Source organism: Neopsephotus bourkii, unplaced genomic scaffold, assembly GCF_033783945.1.
Source record: "Neopsephotus bourkii isolate Nb327-2 ecotype Australia unplaced genomic scaffold, CSIRO-AGI_Nbou_v1 NB_53, whole genome shotgun sequence".
NCBI classification, from domain to species: Eukaryota; Metazoa; Chordata; class Aves; order Psittaciformes; family Psittacidae; genus Neopsephotus; species Neopsephotus bourkii.
This window is the reverse complement of record NW_026900570.1, coordinates 3,947,565-3,966,144: the sequence shown is the minus strand read 5'-3', so window position 1 is coordinate 3,966,144 and position 18,580 is coordinate 3,947,565. Positions and strand designations below refer to the sequence as shown.

Sequence of the window (18,580 nt, the reverse complement as noted above, 5' to 3'; positions counted from 1 at the left end):
CACCAACTGAGAGGTAAAGAACCAGGAGACCTTGGTGTTTGTGTCCATCTGCACTAAGGGGGACCACCAGGAGAAGGGGGAGCAGGGTGCAGAGCATGCGTCCCACAGCCCCACACTGTCACAGCCCAGCCAGCCTTGCCTGTACCCTGGTGCGTCTGCCAGGCTGCTCCCCCAGATTTTGCCTGTTCAGGTCCCTGCCTCCATGGCTGGGGAGGTACCCCCATGACTCACAGCACCGAGACAGAGCCAGCCCAGCTCATGGAGAAGGAAGGACTGCATAGTCTATGGGTCCTCCCATTTGCTTCTGGTACAGGAGGGATACGCATGTCACCCTCCATCCCCAGCAGTGCTCTGGGGGAGCCCCACAGACCACCCCAGTCAGGAGGGGGCTGCTTAATTTAATACCCCATTATATGTATTTAATATACATTTAATACCCCATTATCCCCACTTTAGTGCCCAGCAGAGGCTCCTGCCTTGGACAGACAGCAGGGGGTGTCCTGCGCAGCCCCTCACCCCATTCTCCGGCAATGCCGTCTGTCTGGGGAAGGGACAGGGGGAGGTGGTGAGCAGGGGAGGATTTGGGGGGGGGACCCCGAAATGGCTTCTCAGCACCCGGGGCTGTGCTGGGAGAAACATTCCGCACCTTGTCCCCGAACCCGCCGGCTCTGGTCCTGAAGCTCCGGTTTTTTCCAGCGCGGCTCAAGCAGCGGCGCAAGCGATTTTCAGAAACGGGCGCTGTGCGCAGGCACCGAGACCGCGTTCCTGCGGAGCGCGGAGGGGCAGGGGTGCAGCCGGTCCCGGGTGCGTAAAAATACCCGCAGTGTTTCCAAATGATGCATTTAGCCAGATGTTTAAGACGTATGAGAGAAGAGTAGTTAAAACCCACATTATATAGTTCTGCTTAGTCTAAAATTGCATGCGCTGACCCATATATTTTAAACTGTAAACGGACTCCAGTCATTTAAAATATTGCAACGTCGATAGGACTAATTAATTGGAAATAAGAAACGAAAGAATACAATTAAACGAGGAGAGAATCATTTTCTAATTTAATAGCGGGACATTTATAAAGATCACAAGCTAAAAGGCATCGAATGATCCTATCGACGGAGTGTTAAATCAGAGCAGCTGGAGGGGGGGCACGGCCCCAGCCCTAGCCCTTCTCCTCTTTCTCCTCCTCCTTCGGGATGCTATTTCCTCCTCGACCCCCGCGGAAAGCCGCTCTCCGGCCGCGCCCGCGGAAGCCCCGTAGCGGCAGCTCCCCATCGGCGCGGTGCCCTCAAATATGGTTGATACTTTATTAGCCCCCATTTCCTAACAATAATTTATTGCGATAAAACAGACACCCGGGGTCCTCTTAAATTGTCTTTTCATAATGAATAAATTTAAACTGGCTAATTAATATATAAACTAACCCAATTTGTCAGGTTGATTTGTATTTTAGTTAATTGTGAAAGTAATTACCACATGGGCAAATTAACAGCTTTCTGGAAATGACCAAGGCAGGGTTTTTATTTCCTTCCTGGGTGAAGAAAATTCATTTTTCCCAGCTCTTGATGTGATGAATAAAAGTCATAAATCTGGGTGATTGGTGCAGGCAGAGTCTAAATGGCTTCATATTTCATTTTAGGTTTAATAGAAATATTCATGCTCTGTTTTAATGAAATTAAATTGAAGGGGGGTGGACTGAGAGGCTGTCGGCCGGGGCTTAAAGGGGCAGCGCACATTGGGTGGGCTTTTTGTTGTTTTCTTGTGGATAAGCAAAAACCGTCGAGCTTTCGTTATTCCGGTTAACAACGGGCGCCCGATGCGGGGATCGCAGCAGTGGTTGAAATGCATTTAAATTATTTTGCTCGATGTTATGGGAAGAGAACGTCCAACGGGAGCCAGCCAAAACTTTGGAAGGTGGCTTGAGGGAAAAAAACACAAACAATGAACAAACAAATAGAAAAACCCGAACACAAAATCATAACAATAAAGTACCCCGGCCTCTTAATGCGGGGCCAGCTTTTTCCCCCCATATACGGGGGTTTGCGTTAGGGAAAGGTTTTTGGCGCTCCCTTCTCAACGGGAGTGACATTAATGCCCTTTGCCTGGGAGGGACGTGCAGAGGCGGTCGCCTCCGGGCACACAGCTAGGACAGGATCGGCACCCAGCCGCCTGTGTGGAGCCCGGACCCCTCCCGGGATCCTTTTCTCCTTTCCCGGGCTAAAATCGCCCAGGTTTGCCAACGCCCAGCCGCTTTCCAAGTACCCAGGGCCGGTTTTGCCAGCCCGAATGCCCCGAGGGGCTCGTTTTCTCCCCAAAAGAGCCTCTCCCCCACACACCCCCCGGTGCGTGGGACCATTCCCCCCCCCGCCCCGAGATAGGGAGCCGGAGCCGCTCCGTAATGGATCTGATCTGTGACTTGTTGATTTCCCCTGAGCAAATACGGCTTTGATGCAGTCCCAGCGAGAGTGGTTAGCTGATGAATTGACAAAAACTAATCAGCTTTATTGGGAAACAGGTTAAGGGCAGCAGAGTGTCAATAATTCTCCGGCTGACCCCCTCATCCATTAAGAGAAGCAGGCTGATTAGACCGAGAAGACCCTGTGCTTTTTGCACTGAAATTGCTTTCATAAACTCACCATTATTAGCAGTCAATGCAAGTCGGCTAATTTAGAGGAGACATCCCGAGGATGTCACATTTATCAGGGAGGTTTATGTATCATTATCTCATTTACAGAATGTCGCAGTGTAATATGTGTTTTTGGCAATAACGCTGGACCCGCGCCCGCGGCTTGTAACGGCTTTGGAGAGACCGGACGGCGTAGGGAGACTGGGGTGCGGGGGGGGGGTCATTCAGAGAACCGAGCCCCCCGACTGCCCAGCGCAGGGCTCTGGGCGCTTCGTCCTTCCCACCGGGTACCCCTCTTCTCTCCCGGTGACACCCGGGGTTACCCCACGGCCCCACGCACCGCCGTGGCTGTTCAAAAGGGCATCTGTTTGCCCACGTCCGGGGCAGCGCGGGTCTGCTGAAAGGGGACCACCCGGAGGTGTCGGCGCAGCGCGCTCCTTGCGCTATCTCCGCCGAGATAACCGCGCATTGTTGGCTCCCGGGCAATATACTGGATCAACACAGGTGCGGGAGCCGCGGGGAGTTCAGCCTGCCCGGATGCCCTGCGGCACCTGGGGGGAGTTGGGGGGGGGGAAGGCAAACACAGGGAACGGAGCGGAGCGGAGCGGAGGGAGGAAAAAATACATTACAACGAACAGAAAAGAAAAAATAAAAGAAATAAAAGAAAAAAAGAATAAAAGAAAAATTGAAAGAAGAAAAAAGGAAATAAACAAAAAATGAAAGAAAATTTATAAATAAACGGGAGGGGGGATATTTTTTAAAAAGAAAGAAAAGTAGAACAAATGGTACTCCATTAAAAACCAAAAAGGTCAGAAAGGTCTGAAAATCGAAATCCTTCTCTAAATGTTCCCTCCCGCGTGGGAGAGCAGCCTGGGAGCGATGAGGAGGGTGAAGGCGAGCGGCCGCGGCGGTCGCGGCCCGGTCTGGCCCTTTGGGGTGCTCCCGAAGGGCCGGGGCTGTGGTGGATGGAGGAGCCCGGCCGCGGCAGCGCCGCTCGGGCCCTGCTCGCTGCTCAGCTGAAGCTTGCGGGTCGCTTCCCCCCGCGTTCATCATCCAAAGGGTGCCTGAATGCGGCTCCGGGCCGGGAGCCGCGGGGTGCCTGGACGGGGCGACCCGCCGGAGCCCAGCCCGGGAGGCGGCGGTGGAGCGGAGCATGGCGGGCGACGATGCGAATGCTGCCCTCGCCCCCTCCAGCTCCCCGGCGGCTGAGAAGCGTTCACAGCACCGAGCACCTCTCCTGCCGCCCGCGGGCACGAGTCCCCACCCGTGTCCTGAGCGCAGCGTTGCGCTCCCGGCTCCCTGCTTGCGCGGGGTGATTTCCCCCCTCCTCCCCCAAAACTGCCCCGAGAAGGGGCCGCAAAGTGATCTCAGTACGTGCGGAACGACCCGCGCAGCCCCGGCACTGCCGGCCCGGGTGTCGGGAGTTGGCATCGGTGGTGCCCGGGTCGCCCGGCCGGTGACAGCCGCGTCCCCGATTCCAGCGGGCTGGACACCCATGCCCAGGGTGCACTGAAGGGAGGCGACCCTCAGCCCCGTCGGGGTGCAGGGAAGGAGGGTGCGGGACCAGCATCGCCTCCGGAGATGGAGACAAGCCCTCGTTCGGGACACTTGCTGCCGTGGGGCTGCCTCGTTCAGGGCCTGAAGTGTCACTCAGGGGGAAACGTGGGTTCAGCTGGGAACCCCTGCGGGAGGCAGCAACCCCTGGGCCCTTTCCCAGGGGCCTACCCGGGCCCTCGGAGCCCGCCAGTGGGCTGGCAGAGCCGGAGAGACTCGTAACAATGATCCCGCAGCTCGTTTTCCCCCTCTCCTTCTGCAGAGTCAGGGGAGCGGGGGGCACGGTGCTGTGAGCACCTGCGGGTGCGGGCTGTACGGGAATGCATGTCAGGGCTCCTGGTGCGGGAACGGCTGTTGTGCGGGTCCTGGTGCATTTGCTCTGCCTGTACCCCTGTGCGGTTGTGGGGTCACTGGTGCGCGGATGTTGCTTGCCACGGCCGTGTGCCGAGAGCGATTGTGTCTGGCCTGTACACGTGCGTCTGTGTGTCTGCCGTGGTTGTGTCCACTTGCCCGCCCTGCTCGTGCCTGTGCACTTGCTGTTGTTGTGTCGACATGTCTGACCTGCTTGCCTCCGTGTGCCTGCTGTGCGAGTGCGTCGGGAGGCCCCAGTCAGAGAGGTCAGGGGAAAGGAGAGGCGGTGCAGGAGAGAAGGGGAATATCAGGGCACAGAGCAAAAGGAGCGCGCGTGTCTGTGTGCGTTCACATGTGAATATCTATGTGTGTGCGTGCGCACACCCCGCAGAGGTGCTCCAGGCCTTTTACCCCCCGAGCAGCGGCGGAAAGGGGAGCAGGAGCAAAGCTGTCGGGTATTTTGTTGGTTGTACCGGACTCTGTTTCCTCCTTCTCTTCCCTTCTTTCGCCCATTTCCTCGCTCCTTTCGGTGCTTCCAGGTCTCTCATCCCCCGGGCACGGACGGCGGAAAACAGCGCTCCCTTGCCCCAGTGGCACCCCTGCCCCTGGGGCACGAAGCCGCCCGTACCGGGGGGGGGCTCACGGCGACGCGGCCGCCACAGGGGCATTTCCCGCAGCCCGGTGCCTTCTGCCCGGGGCTGGCAAAGGCGCTTCGAAGAGAGAGCGTGTTTACCCTAGCAGCGGTCCGTAACGCGGCCTGACCTCCCGCTCACACCGCCTCACCCTGCGCCCCCCGGGAAACGGGGGAGCGACCCCTCGCCCCGCTCTTTCCCTTTTCTGTTCGGGCCTGTTTGTGTTAGATAAGCAGGTCTAATAACGCTGTTGACAAACCCGGGGGCTGGTGGCAGGCGTGACTCCCTGACCCACAGGTGTTTATTTTTTCCGACTCGTTAAAAAGCGGTCGGCGGCGCGTTTATGGCAAACGTTTGCGTGTGCGGGAACGGTGGAAAGCGATCACTGAGCAGGGGGGGAGAGACCCCTCGGCCGGCAGGGCCAGGTAGGCCCAGGGGTTGCAAGGCTATCCCCGTGGAGCGCAGCCGGTGCTCAGTATCCACACTGGGCAAACCCCCCTCCGCGCTACCCGCAACCGGGCGGGGGGAAAAGGGGATGTGGAAGGGGGCGGGCCTCTCCTCCGTGACAGGTGGGCAGCGGGGCCAATGGCGGGCGAGGCCGCAGCGGCGCCGGCCCAATGGGAGACGCCTGCGGCCCTTGAAGGGGCGCGCCGCGGAGCGTGGCCGCACTGCTGCCCGCCGCCGCCGGGAGACGCGGCCGGCCTGGGGCAGCCCGCCCGCCCGCTCGTCGTCGCCGCTGCCCTCCCTCGTTCCCGGCCCTGCTCGGCCCTGCCCGCCCGCGCTCCCATGGAAAAATCCAAAAATTTCCGCATCGACGCGCTGCTGGCTGTCGACCCCCCCAAGGCGGCGGCGGCGGCGGTGGCGGCGGGGCAGAGCGCGCCGCTGGCCCTGGTCACCTCGCTGGGCGGCAGCGGCAGTAGCAGCAGCGGGAGCGGCAGCCCCCCGTCCTCTTCTTCTTCCTCGTCTTCCTCCTCCTCCTCCTCCTCCTCTTCATCCTCTTCCGAGCATCCCGCCGGCGGCCCCGCAGACTGCCTGCGCACCGACAGCCCATCTCCGCCGCGCCTTCTGGCCGCACACTGCGCCCTGGTCCCCAAACCCGGCTTCCTGCCCGGGACCGGCGCACACCCCCACCACCACGCCTCGGCGGCCGGCATGGCCCTGGGACTGCACCCCGCGGCTCCCGGCGGGCCGGGCATGCCGGCGCAGGCGGCCCTCTACGGGCACCCCGTGTACGGGTACTCGGCGCTGGGCGGGCAGCACCCGGCCCTCTCCTACCCCTACTCGCAAGTGCAGGGAGCACACCCGGCCCATCCCGCCGCCGATCCTATCAAGCTCAGTGCCGGTACCTTCCAGCTGGACCAGTGGCTGCGGGCCTCCACAGCCGGCATGATCCTCCCCAAAATGCCTGACTTCAGCTGTGAGTATCTGCCTCCCGCTGCAACCTTATCTCCCTGACCCGCATCCCCGTCCCGTCCCAGCGCTGGGGCCTTCAGGGAGCTGTTTCTAGGAAAGTGGAGGGGAGGGAAAAATCGCTGCCCTCGCGTAGATAAACTGCAGATTTAAACCGGAGGCGACATTTAGTGTTGTATTATATTTATTTATTTATTTATTTAATTGTTATTCGAGGGAGGAAATAGAGATCCACAAAGGGGACCGGGGCTTGGGGTCGCCCACTGCAGCCTGACTTTTCCCGGCAGGATCAACAGGAAGGTGGGAAATCGGTTCCTGCCGTTGCGAACGCCCGGTCCTGCCGTCCACAGGGTGCAAAAGCCGTAGGGGAGGGGCGGGCAAGGCAGGGGCAGTAGCCCCCTGGACTCCTCCAAGACCCTGGTCTCAATGTCTACCCTCAAAGGCGGGGTGGCAGGTCCCATCGCGTAGTTGCCGTTCTCAATTTTATTTCTCTTTTATCGGAAGCGGGCTTATAATAATTATGGGAGGCTCTGATGGGAGCACAGGGAGCATTTGGGGTTAGCCAGAAATTCGGGGTTCCGCCTTCCCTGGGGATGGTGATGGGACACCAAATAAATGGAGTCAGACGGTTTCCGTTTTGGGCTGGGAAGGCAGCGTTGAAGCAGGCAATCCGCGGCCAAGGCGCTCTGCCGAGCACTAGGCCTCGCGGCGGTGGAGGGAACCTTGCGTGCATCTGTTTTAGGCAAAGATCGTTTTCGGAGGTGTGAGCTCTCTGTGGGAATGGCCGATTTAACAATACCGGAGGTGTAGTTTTACCAAAACCGTGCCAGGAATAGAATTGCGATTTCTTTTTTTAGTGTGTTGGGTTTGGCTTTTTCCCCCCCTCCCCTTCTCGTACTCCGCGCACACATTCGCAGACAAAAAAGTCCATTGTTTTCCCTCGAATTGGGGTTGTTTAGACTGGAACATTCAGGAAGAAAGAAAAATAATTAGGAGAGCTGTCAGAGCCCTTCCTCTCAAACAAGGAGCAGAGCGGGAATAAATAACAGGAGCGAAACGAGAATGGAGCCTTGGAAAATCGCACCGCAGTGGCAAAACCTCCCCGGCGCGGCCGCCCGGGAACGGACACTGTCCTCCTCTGTCCGCCCTCTTTAGAGAGCGGCTCCGAGCGCGGCCCTGCCTCTGATTTGGACAGCTTCTTTCTAAACCAAATAAGCCGAAGTACCGAAATGCTTCGAGAAATGGGCAGCAGCCTTCCCCCCCCCGCCCCGTGGCTTCCTTCTTGCCCATCCCCCGGTCTTCTATATGTATTTTTATACATATATCCATATATATATCCCCGTGTCTTTTACGTAAATATTACCTATTACATATACACACACAGTCCTTGATTTGAATTATTCTTCCCGAACGTGGACAATACGCTTTTACGTATATTCTTTTTTCCCTGTTCAAAGGCAGTTTTCCAGCTCTCGGCACTGATTGACGCTCTGACGGGCAGCCGGTACTCCCGGCTGGCGGGAGGGAAGGGTCCCCGCTGCAATCCCGTTAATTAAACGGGTATGGGCGGACTGGGAGTTCGGCGCGTTTAACTAAAACATTAAATGGAGCAAATTGCTGCTCCCCGGAGAGCTCGGGACCTCTTCGCCGCAATCCCTGCCTCCGTTTTATTGTCTCGCGTTTGTTAGGCTCTTGGGAAATCAAGGGACATATTTTTATTGATTGAAAAGATTTAATTGTCTTTATTTATTTGGTCCTTGTGTGGGCTGCGCTGACACCGTGCCGGAGGCTGGTGGAGATCTCTCCCTCGGTCCGTGCGCCGGTGGATAACTGCCCATCCTTGCTCCAATTCCCGCCTCCCTGCTTTTCCTGCCTCATCCCGGCGGCTGCGCGGCCGCGGTGGGGCTGCTCCGCGCTCACCTCTGCTCCCTCCCCTCACCCCTCGCTCTCCTTTCCCAGCCCAGGCGCAGTCCAACCTGCTGGGGAAGTGCCGCCGACCCCGCACGGCCTTCACCAGCCAGCAGCTGCTGGAGCTGGAGCACCAGTTCAAGCTCAACAAGTATCTTTCCCGGCCCAAGCGCTTTGAGGTGGCCACGTCGCTGATGCTCACCGAGACGCAGGTGAGTCCCCGCCTGCTGGGGGTTCTGGTGGTGGGGTGGGTGCTGCCGCCGGGGGAGAGGTGAGTGAACTGGTGTGTGTGTGTGTGTGTGTGTCCCCGTCTCCCCAAGGTGAAGATTTGGTTCCAGAACCGTCGCATGAAGTGGAAGCGCAGCAAGAAGGCGAAGGAGCAGGCGGCACAGGAGGCCGAGAAGCAGAAGGGGGGCGGCGGGGAGGACAAGGGGGATGAGGATTTGCTGCTGTCAGCCCCGGAGAAGAGCGGCGGGAGGAGAATGCGGGAGCTGCCCGACAGCGAACCCGAGGACGAGGAAGAAGAGGAGGAGGAAGAGGAGCCGCCGGCGGCCGGACGATGCTGCCCGTATCACTCCTCCGACTGCTCCGAGGCGGACGAGGAGGACACGCAGCCTCGGGGCCGGCCCGGAGCCCCGGCGCAGCCCCAGTGAGCCCCCTGCACGCCGCGCTCCCTCCCTTCCTCCGGGGTGAGCCCTGCCGCTCTTGGTCGGCACCGGCCCCGCTGCCCTCCTTGGTCCGACCCCTCCAGGCATGGAGGGGGATGGAGAAGAGGATCCTCCGCATGCAGGGCGGGGAAGAGGATTTACGGTGAATACAGTGTTATTGACTGAAAATCAGTCAAACCTTGACTCCCCCCATCCCTACCCCCTGGAAGCGCGTTCCTTTTGCTGAATATTGGAAATGTTTTGTTCTTACTCTATATCGGGAAAACTGTTTATGTCATGAACGTTAAAAGTGCTGGAAATCTCAGTACTGTCTTTATTTTTGTATATCATATTTATAAAAAAGACAAAAAATGATCTCTACTTATGCATGCTAAATTATTCCCCAAGCCTTCCCCCCTGCGCGGCGGGGTGGAAAATAAACGGCGTTTTGTACTTGAGAGGTATGAGCGCTCTGTGGAGGGGGAGCGGGGATTCTGGGTTCTCCCGGGCTGGGGCATGCCTGGACTCCGGGTGGGGAACCGGTTTCTAGCACCAACTTAATTCGGCGCCGTATCTAGTATTGCCATGGGTCTTTCTGAGACTGGAGGAACCGAGACGGATTCACACACACATACGCACACACACTCCCCCTTCTGCCTCTGGTTTGGTTGGCTGCTTTCCCCTCATCCTCATCCCGGAGCAACGTGTCCCAGACGGGAAGTGGCTCCGGGGCTGGGAGGGGGAGCCTAGGCATCGGTGGGGTCCCTCCTCCCCTCTCTTCCGGGGCTGGTTTCTAAGGGGCCTCGGCTGGCAAAAGAGCGAGGGTCTCCCCCTGTACCGGGGATGTTCCCCCTACTGTTTCCTGGCGGCTGCTCCAGAAGCGAAGCGCGGATTTTTTGCTAACAGCGGGATTTACCTTGCCAATAAATTTGCGGATCAATTAATCCTTGTCACCGCAGCTCTTCCCCAAATCAATTATAGCGAATTTAAATATAATCACTGGCTCATCCGCACCAGCTCAGGGCCACGTCTGGCAATTCATCCCTGCTCATGAGTTACGGTGCGGCTCAGCTCCCGCTCCTGTGCAGGGGCGCAGAGGGACCCGGTGGAGTCTGAGGGTCCCGGCCCCAATATCCCTGGTGCCACCGCTCTCTGTATAGCCCCTGAGGATGGGGAGCTCTGAAAATCGGAACGTTCCTACTCCCGTAAGCTTTAAATACATATATGTATGGGGTTTTTTTGTTTGTTTTCCTTAACCCGCGTTAACCTTCCACAAGAGAACAGCACGGCCCCTTCTATAAAAATCCGACCCGTGAAACATGGGCTGTGGGTGCAGGAGATTCTGGTATGGGATTATGTAGAGGAAAAGCTTTCCCCACAGAGGAGCGCTTCAGGTGGTGCCGCCGGAGGTGGCATCTATAGAGACAACGCGGTTTTTGCCTTACCGGCCCGGCACACCGGGGTAAATCATAAATCTGAATGGATCCCGTATGTCAAAAGAACTTGGTCTTGATAAACTTGACTCAGCCTCACCCTTGTAAGCACACAGTCGCGCCTCAGGCTCTGATTTCAATTTGTAAACGATTTCCTTTATGCCGCAGGTTGTAGACAATTTAAGCCGGTTGAAAACGAAAGGTATTCGTCGCCCTGCGATTTTCCAAGCCGCTGCTGCGGCTGCCTCTTCGCGGGTGAACGGCCGCGTAGGGCCGCGCAGCCCCCGCGCAATGGCGGCGCAGGCTCCTCTGCCCTGAGCTCGACCACGTGTCCGAATCAATCACTTCCAGCAGGACTTACCTCTCGCCTACACCTTAAATTATTTAAAACCCACTGGTTTGGGGACACATCTTTAAAGTTATTATTAATAATATAAAAAAATCAAGAGCTACCTGAGCTCACCCCCAAAATATCCTCCCCCAGCCCTTAATTTCCAATTAAATAGCCGCTAATTAAACTGCCAGACGTGAGCCACAGGGCCAGAAATGTGCTGTAAGCCCAAGAGGTGTGTGTCCAAACCTGTCTCAGCCCTATGAAAACCAGCCGTGCGGGATCCGGGGAGCTGCTCACGGACCCTGTATCAAAGTCCTACCGGTGTATTGTGTCTGTCTCAATAAAATTAATCTCTTTAAAGCCCAGCGTCTCACAAGAATACCTTCAGTGTTCCAGACTACAAGGGCAAATATGTTTTTCAGATTCTGGTTTTTATGGACGGATTAAAGTTTATTTTCCATAATAGGGCACCTAATAAAACTCATAAAGCTCTGTCAGTCTTACAGCTGGTGGCCTCATTTAACACTTTCACTTCGTAAATCATTTTACAACTTACCAGGTGTTTCCAAAACTGAGAGGAGAGGAGGGGGGCAGAGAGCCAGGAGGCGGGGGGGGAAGAAATTAAAGTCACTTAAAGTATCGATCGGGTCCTTCGGCGGTGGGTGCCTTTGCGCTGTCTCCTGGAAGGGCTTCAAAGAAGGTGTCGGTCCCCACGGGGGAGAAAAGCCTTTTAATCGGGATTTCCCACGCTCTTTTGAAGTGAGGAGGCTCGTCCCCACGTGCAGCGCAATCAAAGGCTCAAATCAAAGCTGATTACCGGAGCCAGGGCAGGCGGGCGACCTGCTCCGCGCCCCGCGGAGGCTCCGCGCACGGAGCGGCCCGTTCACGGTGGGGGCCCGGGGTTTGTCCAGTCGTGCAGCACCAAAGGGGGCCCCGTTACCTCCCGCGGCCCCGGGTCAGCCCGAGGCCGGGCTGGGGACAAAGTAGATGGGCACTCCCCCCCAATATCACCTTAGGGTGTCCCTGCACCCAGGTACTCCTCACCCTGCCCCAGGGTCCTCATGCTCCCATCCTGTCGTTCCCCCCCCCCACCAGAGCTTCCCTGCACCCATCTGCCCCTGCACCCAGCCTTGTGGTCCACACTGGTGTCAGTGGGTTGCTCTGCCTTAAGCCTCAGCTCAAGCAGGGCTAGCAAGGCTTTAATCTAACACCCTGTTTGTAATTTCATGTTTCGCTTGGTTCCCTCCCCCAGACACGGTAGGTAACAAGCCTCTTAAAACTTTCATTGCTGTACTTGAGAAGTGGTAAGTATGAACATGGACCTTTGGTAGACATTTTACTTAAAAAAGCAACATGGTTTAGGCATGGATGTCATTAACTGGCAATTTCATAAGCATTAAGTGCTAAAACAAAAGAACCAAAATAGGATCCATATGCTTGAGGTAAACCTGCTAAAAGTCTTTCAAATGGGAAACCATAAATATATAATCCCCCTCAAACTCTCCATGAAACTGCTGGGAGTGAAATACTTCACTAGCAGAAAGACTATTGATTATTTCTGAAGCCCAAACTGTTATGCTCATCCAAAACTAAGAGGTTAACATCAGGTTTTTCTCTAGTTCTTGGCAAGACCCTTGCCTATGCTCCGTCCTGCTCTGACACACCTTCCCCTTGCGCCTCCACCTCAGGCACCAGAGATGTCCCAGAGTGGTGAATCTCTACGCAGATCCCCTTTCTTTCCTAGTTTTCCCTTTGTGCATGTGGGTGCTGGGATAACCACCCTGTGCTTCAGCTGTGAAAGCAGAAATGTTATATTTAATACTCTAGCCATTCATCATCCCTGAGATGTGCAGGGTGCTTCTTGGTTGGCTGTTTGAATCCCATGAACAGCAGTGCAGGACAAACGATGGAACGGATGAAGCTCCCAGTGGACCTTATCCTTCCTTGGGCTTTTAATGTGACCATATTACAGTCCTTCTGTCCCCAAAATGCTGTTTCAAGTCTGGCCAGAGTTCAACACCAATTGCAAGTTACTCAGTTTTCTATTTCCCACTAAGACCCATGCAGTCAGGATCACATCTGTGGTGGGTTGGGGTTGTCCTGGATTACGTGAGGTGGTTTTGTCTTTTCTGGGACTTTTGCTTTGTTTTTCTTGCTCTGAGGAGTGAGGGGTTGTGTAACGTCTCCTCTCAAGGGTCTTCTGCAAGGGCAGTGGACTCAGGAGGTGTTTACTGTCTCATTTTCCCCAATCTGAGGACTGAAGCACTTTAGTTTAACTGCAGTGCTAGGCCTGTACCTGTGTGGAAATGGAAGTGCCTGCATGGAAATGTGGGATAAATTGCGACATGTAGGAGTCACAGTGGGCATCTAGTGGGCTTTCTCTGATCACAAGCTGCTCTCAACATCAAGTTTTCAGCTTCCTGTGGGAAAAGAAACAGGTTTTGCTGAATTAAATCTAACTGGCACTGGTCTCTAAAACCAGTAGCTGAGAAGGATGACACCCTTTTCCTCCTGTACAACCAGCAGAGCCAGTGTCTTGCAGTGAATTGTGTAGCTGGAAGGCTTAGCTCCATTTTACTGCTTGCAGGACATTCGTAAGCAGATCACAATTTCCTCTAATTAATCCATTAGTTGAAATTATTATTCACAGGACTTCTGTTAATGTTCTTGGCCGATGGTAGCTTTTGGCAGGTGGGACTTGCGTCTGAAGAGGGAGCACGGATGGACAATGCAGAAGCCTCTAATTCAGCTCCCTCCTCCTTCCCCGCACAAAGGAGACAGGGATGGAGAATTCCTGTCCCCACCCACCCCTGCTGGGCTGTGGGTACCGTATCCATACATACAAACAAAAGGCAGCCAACATGGGTTTTTAACCTGGGGATGGGGCGAGAGAGATATCCCAATTTAGAACAGCATCTCTTGGAATGGGGCAGACTGTCCATTGCTCGGTATCCCTGGATGCCCTTTCTGGAAAGTACGTGAGAGCCAAGCAGAAGCTGGTGAGCCGCCTCTGGTGCTAATTTCTGCAGTGTAATAGCGTCTGGCAATGCTCAGAGGTCTGCTTAGACCATCTAATGATTCTTTTTGGACTTCAGTGTGATGAATCTATAAAGCATGTATTGCTGTAGCAGCTAGGTGCAATTTTAGAAATGTTAATGAGTAATTACATAAAGGTTGTCCACAGTCATTGATGTTAATCACTGTTCTTTTGCCAGAGATAATTAAGATGACACTTCAGCAGCGTCAGCCAGTGGTTCCCACTGTCTCTGCTGCCTCCTTCTCCCTTCCCAGCTCCTGCCACAGCTCTTACCATCCTACAGGGATCTTTTCGACTACCTTCATTCCTCCAATGCTCTCAGCCCCCCAGCTTTTCCAAAGGGCCCAATTGACTGTGGCCTGAGGATTTTTACGCTGTATATGAGTATTTTGCATGGTCTTGTGACAGTGAGCTGAGGGTGCTGGGAGAAGCAGATTCAGTTGATGTGAAGCAGGGGTCTGCTGCCTCTCTACTGCTCAGAGCATCGCAGCACTCAGCTCTGTTCTGCAGGTGATTTGCTTACAGGATATGTGCAAGTCATTCCACCTTTCTTTGTCCTCCACCTCCTGGAACAGCTGTTTTTCCCACCTCTTTTGCCTTTTTGTGTGTCTTGGAATCCTCTGATGAAAGGATCATAGGCAGTATTGATGATTATGGAGGAGCTGGAGTAACACCTGTGTAAGTATATGGTTTATAAATTTTATCCACATTCTCACTATTCAGCCTGTGGTGAGGTGTTGTTCAGTGTAACCCAGGCTTCAGGTGATGGGAAGCCCAGGATGCAGGTTTTAGTGGAGCCATGCCGAGGTGAGAAGGCCAATGTAGGTGTCTAAAGCTGGATCACTCCCAGGGAGCACCAACTCCTGGCAGCTTGGGCCATGCACCATGGAGAAGACCTGTTCTGTTGAGTCTGAAGCTGCCCAGAGAGACACCTCTCTTATCACTACAGATCCTCATGGGTGCTCTTTGCTTTGGGGATGGGAGGAAGGAAGCTCTTTAATCAGCGAAGGATGGCGAGATACCCAAAACCCCCACTCCTTTATTCTTCTACATCTTCACCTTTAGGACTGAAAAATACATCTAGAGGTTAGATTTGAGATTGAGCAGCAGAATACGGGATAGTGTTGAAAAAGCTTCCATGTTCTCTTCTGCAAAACCTGTTAGTACTGTGCCTCCGGCAGCTGCACGTCAGTCCTGACTAGCCCTGGCTCCTCCCTGGAGGAGGCCACTGCAGGGAAAATGTTACTCAGCATCCATGAGGGTGTTAGAAATCTGGCTAGGAATGAAGATTTGCTTCTCCACCCCTTAGCAGTCTGAAGGCTCCTTTAAACTCACAGGCCTGGTTTCACAAGGCAGCCCAAGACACATGGATGGGTTCTAGTGTCTCTCTGGATCTGATTCTCACATCGCTTTGAGACCACGGGTAAGGAAAACAAAACCCACATCAGCTTTCAAGCTGACCCACCGCCTGCTGCTCAGGCTCTGAAGGGGTGGTGAAATGCTCCCTAGAGCCTCCCTGGACAGCCTTTATCACCATAGGAAATGCCATTGCTGTCCCTGCCTTTCTGCACCGTTTCCTGATCTCTGCTGCACAGTAGCTGCATAATCTTTGGCATAACACATATCTTCAGAAGACCAATGGAGTCCGTTTCAAACCATTTAGTTAGGGAAATTTGGAAAGTAAACACCATCCAGGCAACATTTTAAGGGTGAATTGAACTACAGAGTAAGGTAAAAAAAATCCATTCAGAATCTAAGCCTTTGGCTGAGGAGGAGGAGGGATGATTTTGTGAATAAGATTCAAGCCTAGGAAATGCAATCAAGATGACTTATTTTTCCCCAAGGTGACACCAAGTCAGCTTACTGTCTCTGTACTAGAAAAATGCATTGTTCCATCTCCTGACTGTAACAAAAAGCTATTCCTGCCTGCTGACAACAGTCCTGTTATTTCATGCTGGAGCCGTGTGTACCTGAGCACCCGAGAGACTTGAGGGTACTCTCACTGTCTGAGCAGTAAAAAGCCTACAATGAAGTTTTTAATGAAGCAAGTGTCATGCTTGTAAATCTTTCACTTATCAAATGAAGCCACCATTTCACTGTTACTGACAGTAAGGACTTTGAAGGAACTATTCAGAAAAGGTCTGTTTAATTTCACTCTGTACCTCTCATTCTAGTTCCATTACTTGGACATTTTTGAATGTGTTCATTTTGAAGCCCTCCTTCACAGAGTGGGAGCTGGTTTTGGTGTGTGAACTGTTTTGTCCTAGGACACAAGTTTTAAGGGATTTCTGGTGCCAGCTGGCTCTTCCTAAGCTTTTTCTCAGTAGATACTAATTTCATTTCCTTAAAGTGTTATTAGGGAAACCACATGATATCCGATTCTGAATTGTGCATGCATCTAAATTAGCGGAAGGCTACTGTAATTGGCTTTAAAGCAAAGATGCAGGTCACACCAGAATTTGAGGACAGCGCAGCTATTTTATACGAGCAGCTGTAACGTCCGTGCCTGCGGGCCTCATGGTAAACTCAGCTTTACTGGAGGGTGAAGGAAAGTTCCTCCAAGAGATGAAATCACAAGAAGTGGCATATGGTAAAAGAGTCATATCTCTACCTACCATTCCTGAAATCAGTCCAACCTGGAAAGTCTTGGGTAAAACTTACACCCTGCCTTTGGAAAAGTGACTCTACAGATCAAATTGTCTCCTGAAAACAAAATAGCTTCATCTACTGCAGGACAAAATCGAGGATTGATTCTTGCACACACGGAACGTAGCCAGGCACTAAGCTCCCCTTACACCCAATGCAACAAAAAGTTGAGTATTAGAGTTGCCACTCATGTATTTATTAAGCTGAAAGCACTGGCGTGCACATTTGGCACCACACTGCTCCCGGGCTGTAACTTCTCACGTGCAAAGTTCACCCGTAGAACAATGCGAGCCAAACGATCCCAGATGTGGTTTAAGCACAGTATTGGGTTGCACACCTTCGCTACCGCGAGGCAGGACAGATCTGCTTGCGTCTGCGCTTTTGGAGCACGACTGATACCAACTCGTCATCCCCGGTGTGTGGGACAATGGAAAAAAGTCAAGTTAAAAAAGCCCTGCAGATACTTGGCCTATTCAGGTGCAGTGCTAAAACCCTGCCAAAAGGACTTGTGTATGATTTATCAGTGTAACATTCCAGCCAAAGCTAAAAACCAGACTTCGCTGCCCTGTTAATTCTGATACAGAAAACAGAGAAGGCTTAAAACAGCACTGTCCATCTTAAAAGACAACAAAAATTGAAACCATGATAATAGCTATGAGTGGATAGTGCTGTTTAAAGGGGGAATTGAGATCATCTACTGTATAGCTAAAAAAACCCCAAACATCCAGCTTTTAGTTCAATGCACCTAAAGCAGGTCACACTGTATTTTCCACTGGCTTGTCAGGAGTAAGGGTTAGTGCTGCAGCTGTAGCTGCCTGGTGTATTTCCAGCACAGTGTACTTTTACCAACTGAAAGCCCATTTTTGCTCATGAGGTAGTAACTTCCCCAACCCTCCTTTATGAATTAAGTTGGGACATTTTAAGCGGCATCTCCCTTATTGGAATGATCAGGCAAAGTTTCTCATGGAGGCCTGATGCTGGCTAACACTTGATACGGAGAAATCTCACCATCTTTGTATTACGTGTGTTATCAAACATATATTCCACAGCAAACAAAGCGAAATGTGTCCAAGAATGGTGTAACTTCTCCAGCAACCTCTGTTGGCAGTCAGTGCTTTGTGGGCAGCATTGCAGGAAGCCTCCTGCCAGCACTGGGACTTGCTGTTATAGAAAGACCTTACAGCACCAACAGCCCTGCTGTAAAGAGACTAACTCTGTTGGTGACAGATTTTTTCTCTGGGGTTAAAAAAATACAATACTTAAAATCATACGTTATATATGCACACACTTATGCATGTATATCATTAAAATATATATTAGAATTAAATATACAATAATCTCAGCTTTCCTTTGCACAATGTGCCTTTTATCTTTGGGATGCAACTGGACCACAGAAGTGACAGCTTGCAGCTGTGCATCTGAGCACCAGCACATTCTGACAGGCCTTCCACCTTTATCAAGCTGTAGCAATATGGTCAGCAGAACCAAGATAAAAATTGTTAAACATAACAGAACCACCAACAGCAACTGTCCTCATACCTTCACTGTAGACTGGCAATGGATTCTGGCTTGAAAATTCAGTCTTTTTAAAAAAATATATTTATACATAAATGTGACAAGTGTAAAAGCTGCAGGCAGGTAAAATCTGTTTGCTTCAGGAACAAAGCAATGGCTGTAATAACAGTTAAGTCTGAACAAAACATACTAGCTGGTTAGGATAAATAATAACTAATGCAAATCTCAATGTGAAACAAATAGCACATGTAATTTCAGACTGTAAGGTTAAAACCATGTCTTGTATATCCTCGCATAGCAACACCTGCAACACACTGCCTCGGGCTGCTGCAGCAAGTGAACAGACTCCAACCCATAAAACACAAGGCAACCCTGCCGCAAGCAGCAAAGGTGGGCAGCTCTGACCACCAAGCAAAGTGTGCAAACAAGAACCATCAGCCTGGCACATTTCATCTAAGGAAGATGTTTTAACATCTATCTGGTGGAGCAAAGT

At 53.0% G+C, this 18,580-nt stretch overlaps 1 protein-coding gene across 1 annotated transcript; it reads left to right on the top strand.

Annotated features, from left to right (window-relative positions):
- Positions 1–5,918: 5,918 nt before the first annotated feature.
- On the top strand, positions 5,919–9,503 carry MNX1 (motor neuron and pancreas homeobox 1). The gene is made up of 3 exons (XM_061348295.1): positions 5,919–6,574; positions 8,527–8,687; positions 8,796–9,503. The coding sequence occupies exons 1-3, from the start codon at positions 5,944–5,946 to the stop codon at positions 9,126–9,128; spliced, it is 1,125 nt and encodes a 374-aa protein (XP_061204279.1). The 5' UTR covers positions 5,919–5,943; the 3' UTR covers positions 9,129–9,503.
- The last annotated feature ends 9,077 nt before the right edge of the window (positions 9,504–18,580 follow it).